This window comes from Cebidichthys violaceus, unplaced genomic scaffold, assembly GCF_023349555.1.
Source record: "Cebidichthys violaceus isolate CVI_PGR_0920_01 unplaced genomic scaffold, fCebVio1.0.p SCAF_2, whole genome shotgun sequence".
Classification (NCBI taxonomy): domain Eukaryota; kingdom Metazoa; phylum Chordata; class Actinopteri; order Perciformes; family Stichaeidae; genus Cebidichthys; species Cebidichthys violaceus.
This window is the reverse complement of record NW_027176372.1, coordinates 18,135,649-18,154,233: the sequence shown is the minus strand read 5'-3', so window position 1 is coordinate 18,154,233 and position 18,585 is coordinate 18,135,649. Positions and strand designations below refer to the sequence as shown.

Genomic DNA, 18,585 nt, shown 5'->3' with positions numbered 1-18,585 from the left:
TTCCTTTTCCGATGCGAGGGTCCAAGGACAGAGGATGTCGTGTTCGGTACAGATTGTAAAGCTCTGAGGTAAATTTGTGATATTGGGCTATACAAACACATTGAATTAAATAGTCAAACTTCTTTTTACTTTGGCCCAAACTGTGACCATGATTTAATGAATATGACAGAGCTTTTAGCTGATGGTGTTGTAATACAAAGTAACACACCCATCATATTGAACAAATAACAGAATGTAGTGCCCTTCATTTAATTTAGGATCTAACAAACTGATGGCAATACTTGCAAGAGAAAAAGTTTGTCCAAAAACAAAAAAAAATTCAAATTAAATGGGAGGATTTCTGAGATTTTCATAACCTTAACACTCCAAGAATATGGATTTGAGAGCCACATTTTCATATAGGCTTCACTGCTATCTTGTGGCAAATAAGAGGTAGTGCAGAACTTCTGCATTTTGCACTGGACCAAGTAAGAGCACACTGTTAATTAACCCTGAAAATAAAGAGGCAGTGTACAATAAATGGTTTCAACATTTTAATGCAAACGTAAAAAGTGTAATTTATGGATGTTTGAACAAATCTAAAAACAAGCCTGCCTCCATGTTGATCACATGCGTATAAAAGTCATTTAAATAGTCAGTAAAAACAGAAAAACAGCAATGCATCACACTTTTTAGAAACAGAACATTTCAAATTTGAAGTTACATGTACGTCAATGGGACAGAAATGCTCACAACAATGCTTCTTGAAATAAACGAGCACATGAAAGGGATGCAAAATGAACTGGCAATATGTGTGGAGGCAAAAAAAAGCTTGATAGACAGCGTTTGTCTTCCAACTCTGAAAACAAAGACTACAATTTTCAATCCAAACTTTGCATATAAAAAAACATATCAATCTTGATTTTATAACGGCACTGATCATAGCTTCAGTGAGTTGACCTCTATGATCTGCTGCAGGATGTTGTCCACGTCGGTGGTCTCCATGCTGATGCCAGCCAGGTCCAGTTGAGGCAAGAGGGCCGTGAGGAGCACCACCACGTTGTTACGGATGCTGTGCAGATCTTCCTGTGAAGGTCTGATTGGAGAACAGCTTAATCATTAAAGCTATTCAAAATGTCAGTAGCTCAGGTGATGAAACTCTGTCAAGGGGAATTCACATTTTATTTACGAATCAGCAAAAATGGAGAACAAGAATGTGTAAACAATTGAGAAAGAGGACACGACTTAACCGTTTTTGGAGAAGTGCGAGTAGGAGAAACAGTAAAGAGTGTTGGTAAAGACGGAAGCAGATATTTGTGCTATGATCGTTTGGATTGCTTTATCTTTTAAAACAGAAACATTTATGCCCCTGCACACAAATGTAGTCCCGCCAGCTATAGGAAATGACTCTTTATACTGGAAGTATATAGAGACAGATCTTTATATCTGAAAGTCAGTAGTTTGCCACGCTTGGAAAGTACAGACAAACCACAGTCAAAGACAGTAAATAAAGTTAGAGGTTGAAGTTGGATATTTTTTACTGCTATCCACGACCGGAATCTTCAAAGAAAAGATTATGATTGAGTAACAAATGTCTGGCCTGTAAACAAACTAATTCTGAACATTTAGGGGTGCTGGTGCAGGTCTGTCTGGAATACACACCTGTTGCTTTCGCAGGCCTCGTCACCGACTCTCGTCCTGCTATGAGTTTCCGTCTTCTCCTTCTTAGACACGTTCTGCTCAGGCTGCACTATTGACCCGCACACAGCTCTCTGACTCAGGACCACCACCCCCAGACGTCCTGGAGCCAGGGTCGGGCTGCTGGATGAACTAGAGCTCTGAAGCAGAGGAAGGAGAATAGAGGATTAGTCAAGAGTTTGCCGTTAGATCTTCATTTAAGATTAGTCTGAGTAGATGGCCTTAAATAAGACATTTATCTTTATCAAGCACTGTGCTCATATGTGATTTTTTTTGTCGTGTATCATCAAAATGAACCAAAAACATTGGGTATAAACTCTGCTGACCTCAGCCACGTCGGTCTGGCAGCCGACCTCTCTGCTTGCTCGGGATGCTGGCGGAGTCTCCAGCCCTCCGGTGGGCTTTTCAGCGCTGCTATCAGCAGTCGTCATCGTGCCTCGAGTCGTCTTTGTGACCTCCAGAGTTAGAAGCCTCCGTAGCCTCTGGGCCTCTTTCTCCAACACAGCCAGCTTCTGCACGTTAGCTTCCCGCCCACTCCCCTCTAGAGGCAGTGGTCTACTCCAAGGCCCTTCTGTTCGACTCAGAGGAGATACCATCACAGTCTGGGTGGAGGGGAGTGAGTGGGTCCAGGTGAGACTGCTGGGCGTTCGCTGCGCTGCGTCAGCTGGTTTCTCCACTCGGCTGCTACCGTCAGGCTTGGGCTTCTCCAAGGACACCGTCTCGGGACATGGCTTCTTTCTCACACAGTGAATTAAAGCTCCTGGTTTCCTCTTGTGGCTACAGAGGACAAAAGCTAGTCAGTGAAATTAACTGACAGACACTTAATAACTTAGTAATCCATAACTCATGAGCTTTATCTTGCTGTCAAAGTCATGTTATTATTGTGAGATAATGCAGCTGAAAACATACACAGCTCTGACAATACTCAGTGCAGAACATGTTAGCGTCAGGGTTAGCTCTATCAACTAGTCTTTTTTCACCTACTGGAGCACTCAATGCTCGTTATATAAGGGTTGGCAGGGTCAGGTTTAGATTGTCTGTGGAAAGACAACTCTGGTTGTGTAAGAGGACACTTCAGCATCAGAGATTTGAGAGTCAGTCATTCTCATAAAATACACCCAGAAGACTAATAATAACTAAACATTGACATAGTTAAAAAGAAATGTCTAAAATTTGCAGTAGCAAACAGACAGCAGCAACCTCTTGAATCTCAAAGGCTGGTGTGTCGGAGCTGTCCAGCTCCAAACTGCATTACCATTCATTGAGAACACAACTTTGTAATTGAGTTTTCATTGAAAACTAAAATTAATTAACAAATAATAGATAAGAAGCGGAAAAAAAACGCGCTTTTAAACGACGGCACTACAGTAAAATACACTGAGTATTATTCACGATTCTGAACGGGCACACAATACACATGCAACATAGCGCACCTTAATGCGTATGTGTTCTCCTCTTCTCTTTCAACCGGCTCCATGTTTTTGTCTCCCTCTTTATCTTCACCCCTGGTATCAATGGTCTCATTTTCCACATGCGTGACTTCAATGGCCGTGCCTCTTCCAGCGCGAGTCTGTTGTGTGTGTGTGACTTCAGCTGTGACTGTACTTTGTGTCTGTGCATCATCATGAACGTGTGCATCTGTCAGGTGATCTGTGCTCGTCCGATCTGGCTCTAGTACGTCTCCGTCTGTGTGGCAGCGACCTGTCTGGAAGGTGGGCCAACTTGGCTCTGATGAACTGCGTGAGAGGATGTTATGTTTAGCCGCTTGGTCCTGGAATTCACACACCTGCAGCGCAAACAAACAAGCACACTTATACACAAGGTATCCAGACGTTGTACAGCTAAACAGCACACTGGCGTCTTTATCAATAGCAAAGTTGCCTAAAGTTTCCAACTTTTCACAAACCTCCAAGGATTTTTCTCGTTTTCTGCTTTTGGGATGCTCTCTGCAGGAAAAAAAAAAAAAGGAGATTAATGTGTTAAGAGGGGAAGATACTTAAAATATGGCGAGGTTTAACTGTAATGTATATATTTTTATAACTCCAATAACTGAATAGGTTCTCTTTAATTTGCCTTCTCTCCAATTCCTTTGTGCTCCCAAACCCTTAAACCCTTGAGATCTGAGACTATTAAAGATTGTTTTTGTGTTCCACAGTTATAGAATAATGATCAGTTAGTAAGTTAAATTAGAATAGGTCATTTCTGATTGTCTGTTTTGTCTCCAATCTGACTGCTAGTAGGATTATCTGTTACTAGGGAAGAATGGAAGCACTGTGAAAACAGTAAGAAGCCACATTAAAGCCATACATATAGCTAGAAACCTAACTTCAGCAAGATAAACAGTAGTTATCTCAGTTAGTAAACTAATTTGATGATCCTGGATCAAAGACCAAAACTTCCAATAATGCACAAACACATTTTCATATTAGAAGTTAAACAGGTTACAATCAATATTTGAATCACTTTGCATTTATGGGTAACAAGTCACCACGTTTTGAAGAACTCAATGATTTCTCATTTCAGTCCTTCTACGTTGATCACGGTTATCGTGACAGCAAAAGTATAGCAAAACAGACACGCAGTCACATGAACAGGAAACAAGAGCGTGAAACTCACAGATGAAAACCACAAAATGGCACGTGAACCCACATGCAGTTAGAGTAGCAGTGTGAAACGTTTCTTTGTGTCCAAATTCTCACACAGAACAAATTTTAGAGGTTTAGAGAAAATAAATGAGAGCTTACAGTTTCTTGTGGTTTTTCTGGTAGCTGGGTGTTAACAGCTCGCTGTCTTCTGCTTCCTCTGGTGAAGAGCAGCTTCTGAAAGACAAAGAGACCTGGCAGCTCAACAACTGCTAAACTTCAGCTCAGGTCCTTCCTGTTTTAGCCAAAACAGACACACACTGACCTCCGTGCATTTGATCTTAATTATCTTATTTATTTTGCAGCATTTTAAGCCTTTATAATAGACCATAGAGAGATGACAATAAACAAGGGTGGGAGAGATACACATCTATTTAACATCTTTCTGGTACACAGACCAAGGTACTATGGAGAGAAAGAAATGTGACTCGTCTGTGGACGAATGACGAGTTGCTGCTTTGCTTCACCATACAATAGTAGTTGTTGTCGTCATCATTTCTGGCGCATGCTCATTACATAAAACAATGGGCATGAGCAAATTAAGATGACGTCATTGTTTCCCCAAAGACTCCGGTTTAAGGCCACACAGTTGCAAAGTAACTGGAGTTTTTCAAAAATCCCCACCTTAGAAGGTGTTTTCAAAAATGCTTAATTTGTTTTAGTGACGAGAGAGGACAAAACGTAGAAGAAAATATTGGTTTTCAAAAATATCTGAATACGTACGTAGACGGAGCCTGAAAGGGTCCCTTCAGTAATACAGTACTGCACTTTCAGAAAGCTTGGAGACTTATAAGATACAAATAAAAATATGTAATCGTCTAAAATGGAGGACGTTAAATCAGTAGTATGGGTGAAAATCCCCCAAAATGCTCTATCCTGCATTAATCATAATGCAACTGAACAGTGGCCTTCATTAGACCATTCTTGCCTGGTCAATGTCTCCACTCCACGCCTTCAGTTCAAAATGCAAGCTCTCTAACATTTGATGTCTTAAGTCGAATCCAAGGAAATCAATAATAAGAAATACACACCTGTAACTTGGATTGGGGTTCTGGCTGCAGTTCCAGCTTTCAGGAACCACATTGTAATGACTTGCCGGAACGCTTCGCCACTTTAGGCAGTCTTCACACTGCAACCACACAGGACCCCTGTATGCACAGACATACATGTATGAGAAGTGTCAGTAAATAGAAGCTGGCACTAGAGGGGGAAGTTCTTTCACCAAAAATAATTATTATTAAAATAAACATCACAGTGAGTCTATCTGTTTGTCGTGTCTTTTCAAAAGCCATATACAACATAACATATTTTCCGTTGAAGCCGTTTATTTGATGGTTCTGCATGCCAAATAAATAATGCTCAATTGGGTATAAAGGCTGTTGAAGTTCCTTGCCTCAGCATGTTAACTCATCTTCGCTACTGTCGAGACAGCAGCTCAAGTGTCTCAAGTCTCTAATTTCAAGCTTTGGGAGAAAAATGACCTATTTTACACTTTCACTTGAATTGACAAGTTCCTACATGAGTGGGTTATTAACTGACCAGCATTCAACTGTATTGTTACCGTCTTTATCCATAAAAGGTTTGTTGAACATGGACCAGTTATTTTACTCTTCCAGTGGATTTAACATGAACATTTCTGTACAGATTTAGAGACAGATGGACCAGACGAACCAAATCCTCTTTCAGTAGTGAAAGACACAATTAAAGACTCAAATAAATTAACAAATTTAATTTTAACATATTTTGGACCAAAGTTATGAAAACGCTTGTAGGTGAGGACAATAATGTTCTTTTCACTCCTCGCACGGCAACTGCCAAGATTAAAAAAACAAAACAAACAATCAACACTTACTCATCGGCATCCGGCTGGTCGGCATTTTCATCTCTTTCCAGAGCCTGAAACTCACGCTCTCTGGCCTTCTTCTCTATCACCTCTTTCCAGTAGTCGTTCAGCTTTTGGCCCAAAGCACCAAGGGTGAGTCTTTGGAGAAGAAAAAGTTTAACTGTTTAACCTTATATCATAAACACAACAGTGTATCAGGCCAATACTGCTCAACAGGTTTGTTTCTCTAGAAGAAAATTAAGTCTGTAATCAAAATGATTTTAAAAGGATTCTCTGATCATCATCAGCTTCCTGGCTGTAAAACACATTTGGTGTAAAGTTTACAGAAATGAAAGCACTTCTGGGAATGTGTTTTGGCATTGTCTGTTTTGCATGCGTGTGTTGTACCTGTATTCTTTGGTGTATTCAAAGTCTTGCTTGTTGTGGGCAGGTTTGAGAAAGTTACACTCGATGATACCGATGACCCCGACACCTGCCCTTTGACCTGAAGCCTGGAGGGAATTGGGAAGTGTGATTAAGATCTCCGCGTCTGCAATGCATGAAGACATACAGTCACATCCTTCTCCTCTACCTTCAGCTGGCAGCCCACTTTCTCGTAGGCTTTAATGAGTCGGTTCCTGTGGTACATCATGATGCCATAGTGGTCCTTGTTTTTTGGGTTCAGCCCAAAGGTCACCTTCACCTTCTCTTTCTGACAGACACCAGTCAAGGTTAACAGCACCGGGCATTGGCAGGTTTCAGAACAGGATCAGCAAACATTTAGCAAACTCAAGTTATCAGAGGTGAACAGCAGCAGCATAAGCCAACATTTCCATTTTTTGGGGTGATACTAATATAATATACTAATATTAATGCAAATATAAAATAAATGTATTTTTGCAATGATTTAAATTACAACTAAACATGAAAGGAGCCCGTTTTTTTTCTCAACAGCAAAATAAGGAAAACTGCATGAAATGACTGTGCATTAGGGAAGAAGTCTGAGACAGCAAATCTAGATCAGTAGAAAAAGGTTAATGTAAATGTCGAACTTACGTCAATAACTTTCAATAACACAGTGGAAAGTCTTTGCCAAACTAAAGCAAAGTCACAGTTTCTGTCAATTCTTGTTGCCTTTTCAGATCCCAGTCTCCAAAAACTACTAACCTCTCACTTCCTGTTCGCATCGGCTTCATATAATGACTTGGCTTTATACCACCATCCAAACATATAAGCAACCACACAGATATTTTAGGGATACACTGAAGTGGGGTTTGTACACATCATGCTCAATGTGTTTCAGCCTCTTTGACACCAGCTTAACCGGAATCTTCTTCCCCCTCAGAATAATCTGTGTCCTCGGCTTCAGATACAAGATACCGAGGTAGGCCTGAGCGGAACACAGAGACAGACAGAGAAAGCATAAAAGTCAAAAATGTACATTTAAAACACCTACTCTTAGATTATTTTTAGTCTGACACCATCTATTGACATGTTAATGTACAGCCTAAAACTCAAGATTCTCTTCTATATAGATCATATAATGACTTATTAAACTGGGGCAGTGTTACTACAAAACCAAAGGTACGTCTCTGCATGAAGCTGGCACCTTCACCCAGCCCCCTCCACCCACCCACCCACACCCCCCCCACCACACACACACACACACACACACACACACACACACACACACACACACACACACACACACACACACACACACACACACACACACACACACACACACACACACACACAAATTTGCATAGGATCTATATTTTGTACTCTAGGGGATTACCCAAACTTTAACCACAACCACTACATCTCTTGCCCTGAATTTCACTCAAACCCTGATCTTAACCACTAACCCTAAAATCATCCAGAAGAGCATTAAGTGTCCTCACAAGCTTAAACATTGACACTATCCAATTAAAATGATCTTTTTCAAATTTGGTAAATATACGTTTTTCAGATAAATTAAAGGATAAATCAGTACCACGTTTGTAGTGAAATGGCAGTATTATCATTTACCAAAATGATATACTATATGTAATTGCTAGTACTGCTATACTATACTATACTATAATTACCACAAACACAAGACTACCACCAACATTGGAAAGATATGATCTACCGGACTGAAGGGACATATCTGTGCAAAACAGGAAGAGGGTGCTGTTTTGGTATAACCATGTTTATAGCAAGTGGAACATGGAACGTTCTCATATCCTCCTCTGTGTTTGTACTGATCACACAGGTGATCCACTCACGCTGAGACTGTAGTGTATGTCAGGGATGTCATGTTGGGCTGTCAGGGATCCACCGTTCCTCAGACACGTCTTCAGCTCCTTGTTATGAATCTCAGGCAAACGGAAGTCACTCACATCGGTCTCAAAGTCTATCTCTGGCTTGCCATCTTTTGCCCTTCAGGATAACATCAAAAGACACGATACTTTCTTTAGGAGCAGCAAAAATAACATCTCGTAGATTTTCCAGTTGTAAAGCTACACAAAACAGGGATTTTAAGTGCATCGCCTTACAAATACATACAGATACATTAGCACAATTTCATTCGCCCTGGACAATCTTCATCAGTGCGGTACTTAGTATTTGATGACAATGATAATAGTAGAGACACATTTTTGAGACACATTTTTGTTTTATCTGAGAGAACTTTGCTTCAGAAAGCAACAAGGAAAAGGGACTTCAAGTCTTCAAATTTCATCTGCTCTTCACATGATGATATGAGGCTTTGTTTCTGAATAGGTTGTTTTGCATGGATTTGACTAAAAGCAATCCTAAACAAATGTCTTATGCACATGCTCATGCTTATTTGCCTGTTTCTGTTTGAGTCTGTTTTTGCATACTCATTAATCTTGTCATATTAGAGCATACAACCAACATGCCTCGCTACTAACTCAAACCAAGAAAGTTTGTGTGAACTCAAACTAAACCGTTTCAACATTTTGTGAAAATTGCTTATTGGCCGTGTTGCCAAGAGTTAGATGAGAGCATTGATTCACTTTCAGCGTAAATTGCATAAAGCCAGGCTGATAGGGAACCAATCGAACACCTATGGTGTCATTATTTTATGCCTTTACATTGTGCAATCAACATTTACTTCATAAAGATAAGTTGTTTTTTGTCCCTTTAATGGACAGATACAAATATTTGTCTTATCATCTCACTCACAAATTATTAATTACCACCATGCAGGTGAAAAAACAACAACTCATATCGTTTACTTTGGAGCAAATGTATGATTCTGACCTGCGGATGTTCCAGATTAATATCTTGGTGCCTTTCTTGGAGAGAATGGAGTCAAAGTGTGCATGTATCTGCTCCTGGGAGGTGATGATGGAGTGTTGGAGGATGGCTGCCAGGCTGGCCTCCGAGTCCTCAGTCACCACCAGAGACTGTTACACTGAGTTATGGTCAGAACATAAAGGAGGTATGTTTGTGCAAGGTGACAATCATATTCTCTACCAATCAGTGTGGAAAAAACATATTTTTTCATGAAGGATATTGGTTTGTTGGTTGAAGGGGACAATGGGGACAATGACGGCCTGGGCCTTGATGTTTTCCAGGTAGGTCTGAGACAACATTCCTATAGTCTGGCAGCCGCCATTCTTGGTGAAGATGAGCGCGTCGCGGCCCAGACGCATTGAGCCAGACTTGAAACCGTTCCCGTACACGCCGATGGCCTGCTGACTGGCCTTACCTGAACCCTTTTCTGTAAAACCAAAGCTGGACATAAGAGTGAAGGTGAGAGTGGAGAAATAAGGATGTAGGTTTGATTATTTTTATTGTAGAATAAACCGTCATTTATAAATAGAAGTCAATAGATGTGATTTAGGGCATTTTTACATAGAGTAAATATGTCTTCAAATGAATTGAACTCACACAGGCTCCGCTCTCTACTGGACTCTATGGGTAATACTGTACCATGCGTACATTCGCCCACTGAAAATCTGCATATGTGTAACCAGCCTTTCAGGGTGTGCCTGTTCGAATACGTGTGAACCCCACAGAATATAAGGCAGCACACACACCACTGTCTCACAATCCTTTTTCTCTTCAGCAAAAGGCTGCTGACTGCTTATCTTCAAGACCTCCCTGGGTTCACAGTAGGATGTGGTATTACCTAAGGAGGTAATACACCTCATTCCAGACTAATCCTGGGGAGGGGGAGTACACATGTGTCTGTTCAATCCTCATCGATCTCCAAATGGGAGACTTACTGTGTGAGGAAGAAGAAAGGTTACAATAATGCAACCCTAGTTCTATAAGTACAGGCTCAGCCACCGAAGGGGTCCTGTGACTCCTACACTGCACGCTGAAGAGGGTGTAGGAGGTCAGACAGTGGTGTGTACTGTGAGGTCTGCACGTATTCGGCTAGGCACGTAATGATAGGCTGGCTATGCTTAGCAAACCCTCACATTTGTAAATGGAAATAATGTTTAGCATTTAATTTATGTATACACTTATAGGATTGATAGATTATCAAACCCGTTTGACAATTAAATGTATTCATACTCTAGCAATTAATCAACTTATCTCTTCAGCTCTATGTATGCGTGTGTATTTACATTCTTATTTGTGTGAATTTGAAGGACACTCTTTGGTGTGAGTCTTTGTCAGAGAATGTGCGTGTCAGTTGCAATTTGCGGTCTAAAAACGCTGGTGAGTCACACTCTGTGGTTTAAGAAGGGAAGAACCTATCAGTGTTTGACAACATGCCATTCAGTTTTTCTGATGCAACATGCTGCATTGACGTTCATGTGGATATGCATGTGTGCGTCTTACCTGAGCATCTTGTGCAATTTGTTGGGAGTCATGCCGCTGCCATTATCAGTGAAGGTTAGACACAGCTGACCGGCTTCATCAACTACATCTATCCAGATCTGTTTAGCGGTTACACCGGGATCTGATGCATTGTCTAGAACACGAGATGAAATAAATTAATTAAAAACAGAGAAAAAGAGATCTCTGTGATCTTTTGAACCATTTTTATAAGGACCAGCAGCATGTGAGACGTGCCGGTGTACAGGAAAACGTCACGGTACTCCAGGAGCAAAATGAAGCAGTGCTAGTACGGTGTACCAGTGAGTACCAACCTACTTCGAGCACCGTTTAAAACTGTACAGGTTGTAGCTTCGCCCACCTTAGTTACCTTTTCTACCGCTGACAAGCATTAGATTAACCTAGGAGGTTGAACTTTTTTGCGCCCTGAGTAACTTTCAAAGGAATTAATTAACACTGTTCCTGACGCTGTATCTAGTTCTCTTTATACATCTGTGGTTTAAATTCCAAAAGTATACCTCCGTGCATATAGGAAATAACAAAACAAAAAAGCCATGACAATACACTTACACTACATAAACTTAGATACTTTACACTTATTAGTTATGAACCTCACTGTGTATTGCAGTCATTAAGCTTACATGCACTTTGCAATGATAACTAATTTTAGCTCCTTATGTTGCTTAAAAAACGCTGTCTCTAACTACCTTAATGTTTAAAAATGTACTTGTTGTAAAATTGGAACACTGAAAAATGGTCTAAACAAACTTAATGCCAGCTACATGTATCACATTGCATAGAGTAAATTGTCGCCATATTGCAGTGTATATCAGCCAATCATTCAGGGTTTTTTGTTATTTAGAACTGTGTTTTTCCTACTGAAACATGTCAAAATGTCTTCTCTGAAAATATATCAAGCTAATTCCTGCAGGAATAGTCAAAGAAATTAAGACACATGAACATTAAAGTATAATAAGGTGACTGCAAAATCGCCACAGAGTAGGGCTGCACAATTAATCAGGATTATATCGAAATCTCAATATGGCCAACTGCAAAAAAACTGAAAAGAAAAATCATCTAAAAATCATTCTCCCTAAAATCGCAAACTATATCGCAATATCTGTCAAAAATATTCACAATCACCAAAATCATTCATCCCTACCCCTAAGTGCTACAAATGCCCTATAACAAGATATCAAATTAGATAACACAGGGTGGGTTCCTATTATTCTGCCCCAAGCTGTACGTACAGAGTTAAAATATTATTTCCACACACAACAGCTACAGCACAAACAACTAGTGTCGAAGTGTGAATGGTTTATTTCATGCTTGTATACACTGTATGCTAATACATACATATTATCATCCAGTTTTAGTTTACTTCTCTAATCTATTACCATGCATGTGTTTTTACTTTGCTGCATGTGACCTTTTGCTTTTCTTCTTGACATGTTTATCTTATTGCGTATCTCAACGAACATCTCTCTGACACTCTCTCAACTAACATTGAATACAATATTCTCAGAGTTAGAATTAGCTGCAGATCGTCCAGCTTTTCATGAGCTATTGAGTCACTATTGTGAGAACGTACAGCGTTGCCTTTACAAACATGAGGTTTTTAATGCAAACACATAAACTCAAGGTGCGATGCCCCCGTGAGCAGAGAAGGCAGTGATCACATACGAGCATCACGTACAAACAGCGCACTCACTGCATTATACAGCACACTCCCACTGCTCCTCCTGTCAAAACTCAGCAGCCAACAGACTGTCGGCACGTCTGAACCAGTAGCAGAGCACAGAGTGGAGGATTGACAATGTTGACAGCCCAGAAAACAGACGCTTTGCATCACGTGGAAGGACAAATCATATGGTGAATAATATGCTGAATTGTAAAAAGTTTTAAGAGAACTTAAAGCGATACGGTGAATTTATGTACATTTACTGTACTGTGACACCTGACCACAGTTTACAAGTTAGTAGCATTTTAGGGATATTATGACCATTGCATGGTGATGACTAACACATTATAATAAGCCCACTTGTTGTTAGCCTACTTAATAACACAATTATATCCGTAACATTCCCATGTACTTTCAACAGACACAGAGAGGCGTGTAACAGCCATAAAGTCGCTGAGGGTGAGAAAGAGGAAGTCCATTCGGTCCATTATAGCACCAACACAAATATCTGTTAAACACACGGTTCAGGTTGCGCGTTTACAGCGGAAGAGTGCGCGACATGAAATTGTCATGGAAAGTTGCAGCAGCAACAGGCACAGAGCGCACCAGAGCTGCAGGTGCACGAGTCTCAGCGCAGTCCCTCACAATGACACCCACCTATTAACTCTGCCACTGCGCTGAAGGGCCAGGTGTGACTTGTGGAGTTGCTATTCAGGAAGGAGGGACTCATCTTGAAAACAAAAACAAAACATCAGTTTCAATTATTCTGCCCCTTCAGGAAAAGTTATTTTGCAAGTAAATATATATTCTGCCATGAAGTGAAAAAATGTGAAATACATACGGAACTCAGGCGAATCCCATGCTCGCTTAACCTCGCCATGACTGCGACTGAATACTTGGCCTATTGCGGTCTGTCTGCAGACACGTGACCAGTGACAGATTGTGGGCGTAGCGCCCTCTGAGCTGCGCTGTCAAAGGAAGTCACTGAGAAAGATTAAAGAGGCGAGCGAGCAAGACCTCACTCACACTCACTCACTCTGAACACCAACTGTCTGAAGGGATTTTCTGTATTTGAGAACATAAATCCTTATCTAGCAGTTCTCTGTGACATTGCCTGTGATAGATTTAATTCTCTAACTTTACTTTTCCTAGTCCTATCAATATTTTTAGAAAGTCACATGCCATAGTTGTGTTGCCAGCGTGTCTGTTCGGCATTCCATTGATGTTTTACAGAGCAATGCCAAGTGTTAAAGTCTGTCAAAAAGATACAGTAATTGGTTAGGTGTTTCAGAGGATACATGTCTTGTGATGCTTCAACGAAGGTGGGAGCTGCTGTAGTTCCTGACCGTCAGATGAATACATATCACAACAATACTTAACAATCCAGCTGCCTGAGGGGTGATGTATGCCAGACGGTATGCAATAAGTGAAACAAGAAAAGCTTGTTTAACTGCCCGTTTAGTCTGGTTTTGTGTACTTTCAACATCTGTCTATTAGTAACCTGTGTAACATTTGCTGAACAGCAGCCGCTGTGGCCACAAGTGGCAATCACAAGATACTGGTACATGCTGAAACAAAGTGTACAAGCAACACAAGGAGAGTCATAGCTAACATAAGCCACTATAAGCTACAGGTCATACCAGACCAAGGAAGACCATCGGTGCAAAAGTGCTGCTTGTATTGAATATGGGTGCATTTTATTGCTTTTAGAATGTGTTATATCTTCAAAAGTTACAAAGTGTCACTTTAACAATGAAGTCAAGCAACTGGTTTAGCCGATGGGGTTGAGGACGAAGCCACTTCCTGCAAATTGCATGTCACATGCAATAGAGAGTTACTTTAAAAATGGAATCCTGCTAAAATCCCCATTTTTACCAAATGTATCGGTAATCTGATAAACATCTTTGCCTTTTTTACTATAACTAAACCAACTGAAAATATACACACACACATACACACAGTTGTTTTTTTACAACAATCAAAAGACAAAACATAGACAATAAGTCAATCAGAAAAGAAACATTCCCTTTTTTATTTTATTATCTTCTCAAATCTTAGTGCAATCACTCAATCCTTTGTTGCATAAAAGAGTCCCCATCGTTGGTCTCCACTGTTGGAACGTTTCAGTTTTTCCCCCCATCCGTTTACTATTGCAAAATAGTCCTCTTCAGAGAATTCCTGCAGGGGACAGGAGCAGGAATCCAAAGAATTTAGAGACAAATTAAGTTTCAGTTTGTTTCCATAGTTTGACAAGTTGTGTAGGCTAACCTGAATGAATTCTTCCTTGATGAGCTCTGCTCTCTGCAGCTCCGTCTTTATCACCTGGATGAACTGGGCTGTCCGGTCTTCTGACTGAACGTTGCAGAAACCGGCTTCCTGAAGGAACTACAGGAGAACAGACAGAAGGGGCGAAGTAGTAGGGAACAGCACTACCAGCTGGTGGACAGTAGTAATACAATAGCAACACACAACGACAGGGCAGACATTGTACAGTTTCAAAACGTATTTGTCAGTGCTATCTGGTGGACAAACTATGTAATGCTGCTACTGTTTTCTTTATTCTGCCAAACATATCTTGGGCTATATTGGATGGTTAAGTGTGTGAACAGACATTGCCGTGTAATCTGCAATAATTTGTGTCCCAGCCGTCTCGTCACATAATAGTAAAGAGGACCAAAGGGTTGAAATCCCCATAGGGCAGTGTGGTCCTCTCACAAACCGTTACATAATCAGGCTCTACTGTCTATTTACCTTGCCGTACTGTGAGGGTGTGTAGAGGACATAGCCTCTCTGTTTCACGTAGGCCTTGAACACCGGAGTCCAGGGCTTCTCCCCGCAGCAGTAATCACTGATAAGCAACTTGCCACCTGGCTTTAACCAAGACTGGACACAAAGAACAAGGTGAATGGAAAAAACAAGGCAGTTAGACCAGATCAAATCACATAAAAGGCACTAGTTTCCCCAAATAAATAAATATATATGACATAAAAGAGTTTCACTTAGTTTGTGCATGCGTTTTGTTAGATTTGTCTAACAACATTAGCTACAACATTAAAGAGGTTTGAAAGTCAATGAAACGACTTAATGCTACTGTTTAAAGCATGAGAGTAAATGCTCACATGGAAGCGTTTGAAGAGGGCGAGTTTGTCGTCTATGTGCAGGATTGTGTCTCTGCTGTAGATCACGTCAAAGGACCCTTCAGGGAACAACCTCTTGGTGGCATCAGCCACCTCAAACTGGACCTGAAGTAGAGTGCATGCCATTACTGAATACAAACTAAATATATTTATATATTAATCAAAGCATTATCTGAGGTATTTTAACCAGTAGGATAAGGGAACATTTGGACGTACTGATGGCAACTTCTCAGTGATCGCCCTCTCCATGGCGATTTCCACCATGTTTTCTGACAGGTCCAGCCCAAGCACCGCCACTCCAAACGTCTGAAAAGTAATATAATCATTGCCATCACTGTCGTCCCTTTAATCATTATAAAACCCCCCCTATCATCACAACTGTCACCCTAACTATGCCAGATGCCGTGGCTCTCACCTTTGCCATGAAGAAATCTCCTCCACCGATGCCACAGCCAACATCTAGAACCTTCTGTCCGGGCTTCAGGTTCAGCCGGTCCACAAACTCCTGTCAGCACAAAAAAAAGGGTTCATTTTTTAGTTTAGTCCCAGGAGTTAAAGCCACATACTTGTCTTGTGTGTTCAGTGTTAAATATAGATGACTAGGGCGATGATAGCGAGCGAAGGTTTTATGTTACATTTTCAATATTTTGATTATTTCGTTCATGACGCACACGAGTCATATCTCACTAACACGTTAGTGCTGTTGAATGATGCTTAAATGCCGATAATAAGCGGCTATAATGTTTTAATGGTATGCTGTACCGTGTTCACGTTCACCATTTTAGTTTAGCATGCAAACATTTGAATTAAATACAAAAATAAAGCACTAAACTCAAAGTACAGCTGAGGCTGACGGGCGTGTCATTAGTTTAGCTGGAAATTGGTCATAAACCGAAGTATTGGACAAATTGGCCGCTAGATGAAAGGTTAGCGGTTATTAAAATTCCTGAGGGTGGTTTGAATGTGTGTAGCAAATATCATGGCAACAACTTTTCAGGTATTCCAATCTGGATCAAAGTAGTGGACCCGAGTAGAAGTGAGTACATTTATTTCATGCTATAGCGAAAATGATCAACAACCAAAAAGCAGCTATTGATTCCTTCCAGCCAATGTCTTTGGTGTTTTCCAGACTTTATTCCTACCTTGGTGGTGCTGGGCCCGCCTGTGCTGACGTAACCAGCCCCGAACATCTTCTCGTAGCGCAGGATGCCGCGGTTGGTGTACTGCTGGTTATCCAGGAACTGCTGGAAGGTGCTGAATCCGTCCTGGGTGCTCGAGGAGCGGGGAACCTTCTCCAGTAGCCAACAGATCTGATTCGGATTGTTTTTCATCTGGAAAAGGAGAAGGACGAGGACAGAAAGGATGGACACGGGTCAGGAAGTGGAGGGGGATCGACTACACATCCTCACACCTACAGCACACACAGCTTTGTCCTTCTATTTCATACTCCGTTTCACTAGAAGACTTAAATGTCTACCTCAACATAGGCCTGCACTTTCTTTTTCAACACAATGTCGAAACCAAACATTTGGCCCCCCTCTGGCTCCTCCACTTGTAGTGATGAGACAATGTGGCTGTATTGTGCCTCAGTGCGGTAGCAGGTGGGGTTGAAGTCCCTCTTGGAGTCACCTTGGTTCAAATATAGAAGTTAAAACAAATCCTTCTCCTTACTGTTTTCGAAAAAAAAAAGATGTTGCTGAACATTCATGGTCAACTGAGAACATCTTGAGTCAGATTCAGTTTGCATCAATGTTTAAATCATTATTATTGAAGAAAGAAAGATGTGGATGTTTTATTGTTAGCTCAGTACCTGACCGGTGGTTGCAGGACTCTCTGAAGAAAAGAAAGCCACCGGGACGCAGCCAGCCCAACATCTTCTCTATGAAGGACTTTAGCTCCTCGTCGCTCAGGTACATCAGCAGCCAATTAGAGAAGATGATGTCAATGCTGAGGGGAGCAATGAATGGATACATTAAAACAAAGTCAGTATTCTGGTTTCAGTTGAAAGCTTGGAAATGTCCAACGTCTGATCTAATGGCCAGTGGATTCAATGGCTGTAAGCGGGCACTAGTTCATTACCGTCCGTCATTCCTCCTGCAGAATGCATGACTTGCAACCTGCTTACAGTCTATGACCATACAAATAGCACTGTGAGGCTGTACTTTGCTAAATGCTAACATCAGCAGACAAATGAAGGTTTATAACCAGATGATGGTGCTAAATGAAAACTTAGGGGATCACCAAAATGATTACAATTCCTCCCGACGGTGGGCATTAATGTCTCATTGATCCAACATTTGTTGAGGCACTTCAGTACAAATCACAAATGTCTACCTCATGATGGCGCTACAAGAAAAGTCAGGGGACCATTAAAGTGAGTAGGCTTCATCGTCTGCGGACAATGAATGTCTGAACCACTTTGAAATCCATCTAACGGTTGTTGAAGTTTTCAGTCTGGACCAATGTGACGGACGGACCGTCATACCTGTACTGCCATCCCTAGAGCGCTGCACGGCTAAAAATTGAAGGTAAAAAGTGTTTCTAAACAACAGATTTCTTAACACACACCCGTTTTGGGGTAAATCCAGCTTTGTGACGTCAGCTTGGATGAAGGTAGCGTTGCTGTGGTGACCATTGTCCTGCCTGTTCCTCTCCACAAAGCTCTCCATGAAGTCCACAGCCGTCACATGGGCGGCCTTGGTCAGCAGGTGGCTGGTGTAACGGCTGTAGAGACACGCCAGTATAAATCTCTCTCAAGTGCAGAACCAAAATTTAAAGGGTTTTTTTGAACATCACAATATTAAAAGACATTATCGGATTACC

The 18,585-nt window shown here is 41.1% G+C and overlaps 2 protein-coding genes across 5 annotated transcripts in view; both read right to left on the bottom strand.

The window, feature by feature from the left end:
• Positions 1-520: 520 nt before the first annotated feature.
• zgc:152774 (uncharacterized protein LOC553526 homolog) lies at positions 521-13,550 on the bottom strand. 2 transcript variants are annotated; one of them, XM_068714916.1, is made up of 17 exons: positions 13,467-13,550; positions 13,283-13,355; positions 10,948-11,080; positions 9,668-9,888; positions 9,412-9,559; positions 8,412-8,565; positions 7,403-7,531; positions 6,734-6,853; positions 6,550-6,653; positions 6,172-6,300; positions 5,351-5,467; positions 4,422-4,496; positions 3,584-3,623; positions 3,111-3,463; positions 2,004-2,454; positions 1,642-1,817; positions 521-1,075 (listed from the first exon to the last, which is right to left on the bottom strand). In XM_068714916.1, exons 1-17 carry the CDS (start codon positions 13,503-13,505, stop codon positions 919-921), a joined length of 2,619 nt encoding a protein of 872 aa, XP_068571017.1. In that variant the 5' UTR covers positions 13,506-13,550; the 3' UTR covers positions 521-918. The 2 variants fall into 2 exon arrangements, with proteins under 2 accessions (XP_068571017.1, XP_068571018.1); XM_068714917.1 differs by having other exon boundaries at positions 4,422-4,493.
• A 1,079-nt stretch (positions 13,551-14,629) lies between these two features.
• pmt (phosphoethanolamine methyltransferase) overlaps positions 14,630-18,585 on the bottom strand; it is a 5,917-nt gene continuing 1,961 nt past the window's right edge. For all 3 annotated transcript variants that reach the window (XM_068714914.1, XM_068714912.1, XM_068714913.1), the window contains exons 3-12: positions 18,331-18,486; positions 17,573-17,709; positions 17,240-17,391; positions 16,905-17,093; positions 16,178-16,267; positions 15,979-16,068; positions 15,745-15,867; positions 15,377-15,508; positions 14,894-15,010; positions 14,630-14,803 (exon numbers count right to left, since the gene is read on the bottom strand). In XM_068714914.1, the coding sequence (XP_068571015.1) occupies positions 14,693-14,803; positions 14,894-15,010; positions 15,377-15,508; positions 15,745-15,867; positions 15,979-16,068; positions 16,178-16,267; positions 16,905-17,093; positions 17,240-17,391; positions 17,573-17,709; positions 18,331-18,486 (1,297 nt within the window). In that variant the 3' untranslated portion in view covers positions 14,630-14,692. The remainder of the gene's footprint in view (positions 14,804-14,893; positions 15,011-15,376; positions 15,509-15,744; positions 15,868-15,978; positions 16,069-16,177; positions 16,268-16,904; positions 17,094-17,239; positions 17,392-17,572; positions 17,710-18,330; positions 18,487-18,585) is intronic.

Coding starts and splice junctions, on each gene's coding strand:
- zgc:152774 (XM_068714916.1), bottom strand. CDS start 13,505: ATGGCGAGGTTAAGCGAGCATGGGATTCGCCTGAGTTCC. Junction 6,301..6,549: donor GAATACACCAAAGAATACAG/GTACAACACACG, acceptor TCTTCTCCAAAG/ACTCACCCTTGGTGCTTTGG. Junction 5,468..6,171: donor GACCAGCCGGATGCCGATGA/GTAAGTGTTGAT, acceptor CTGTGCATACAG/GGGTCCTGTGTGGTTGCAGT.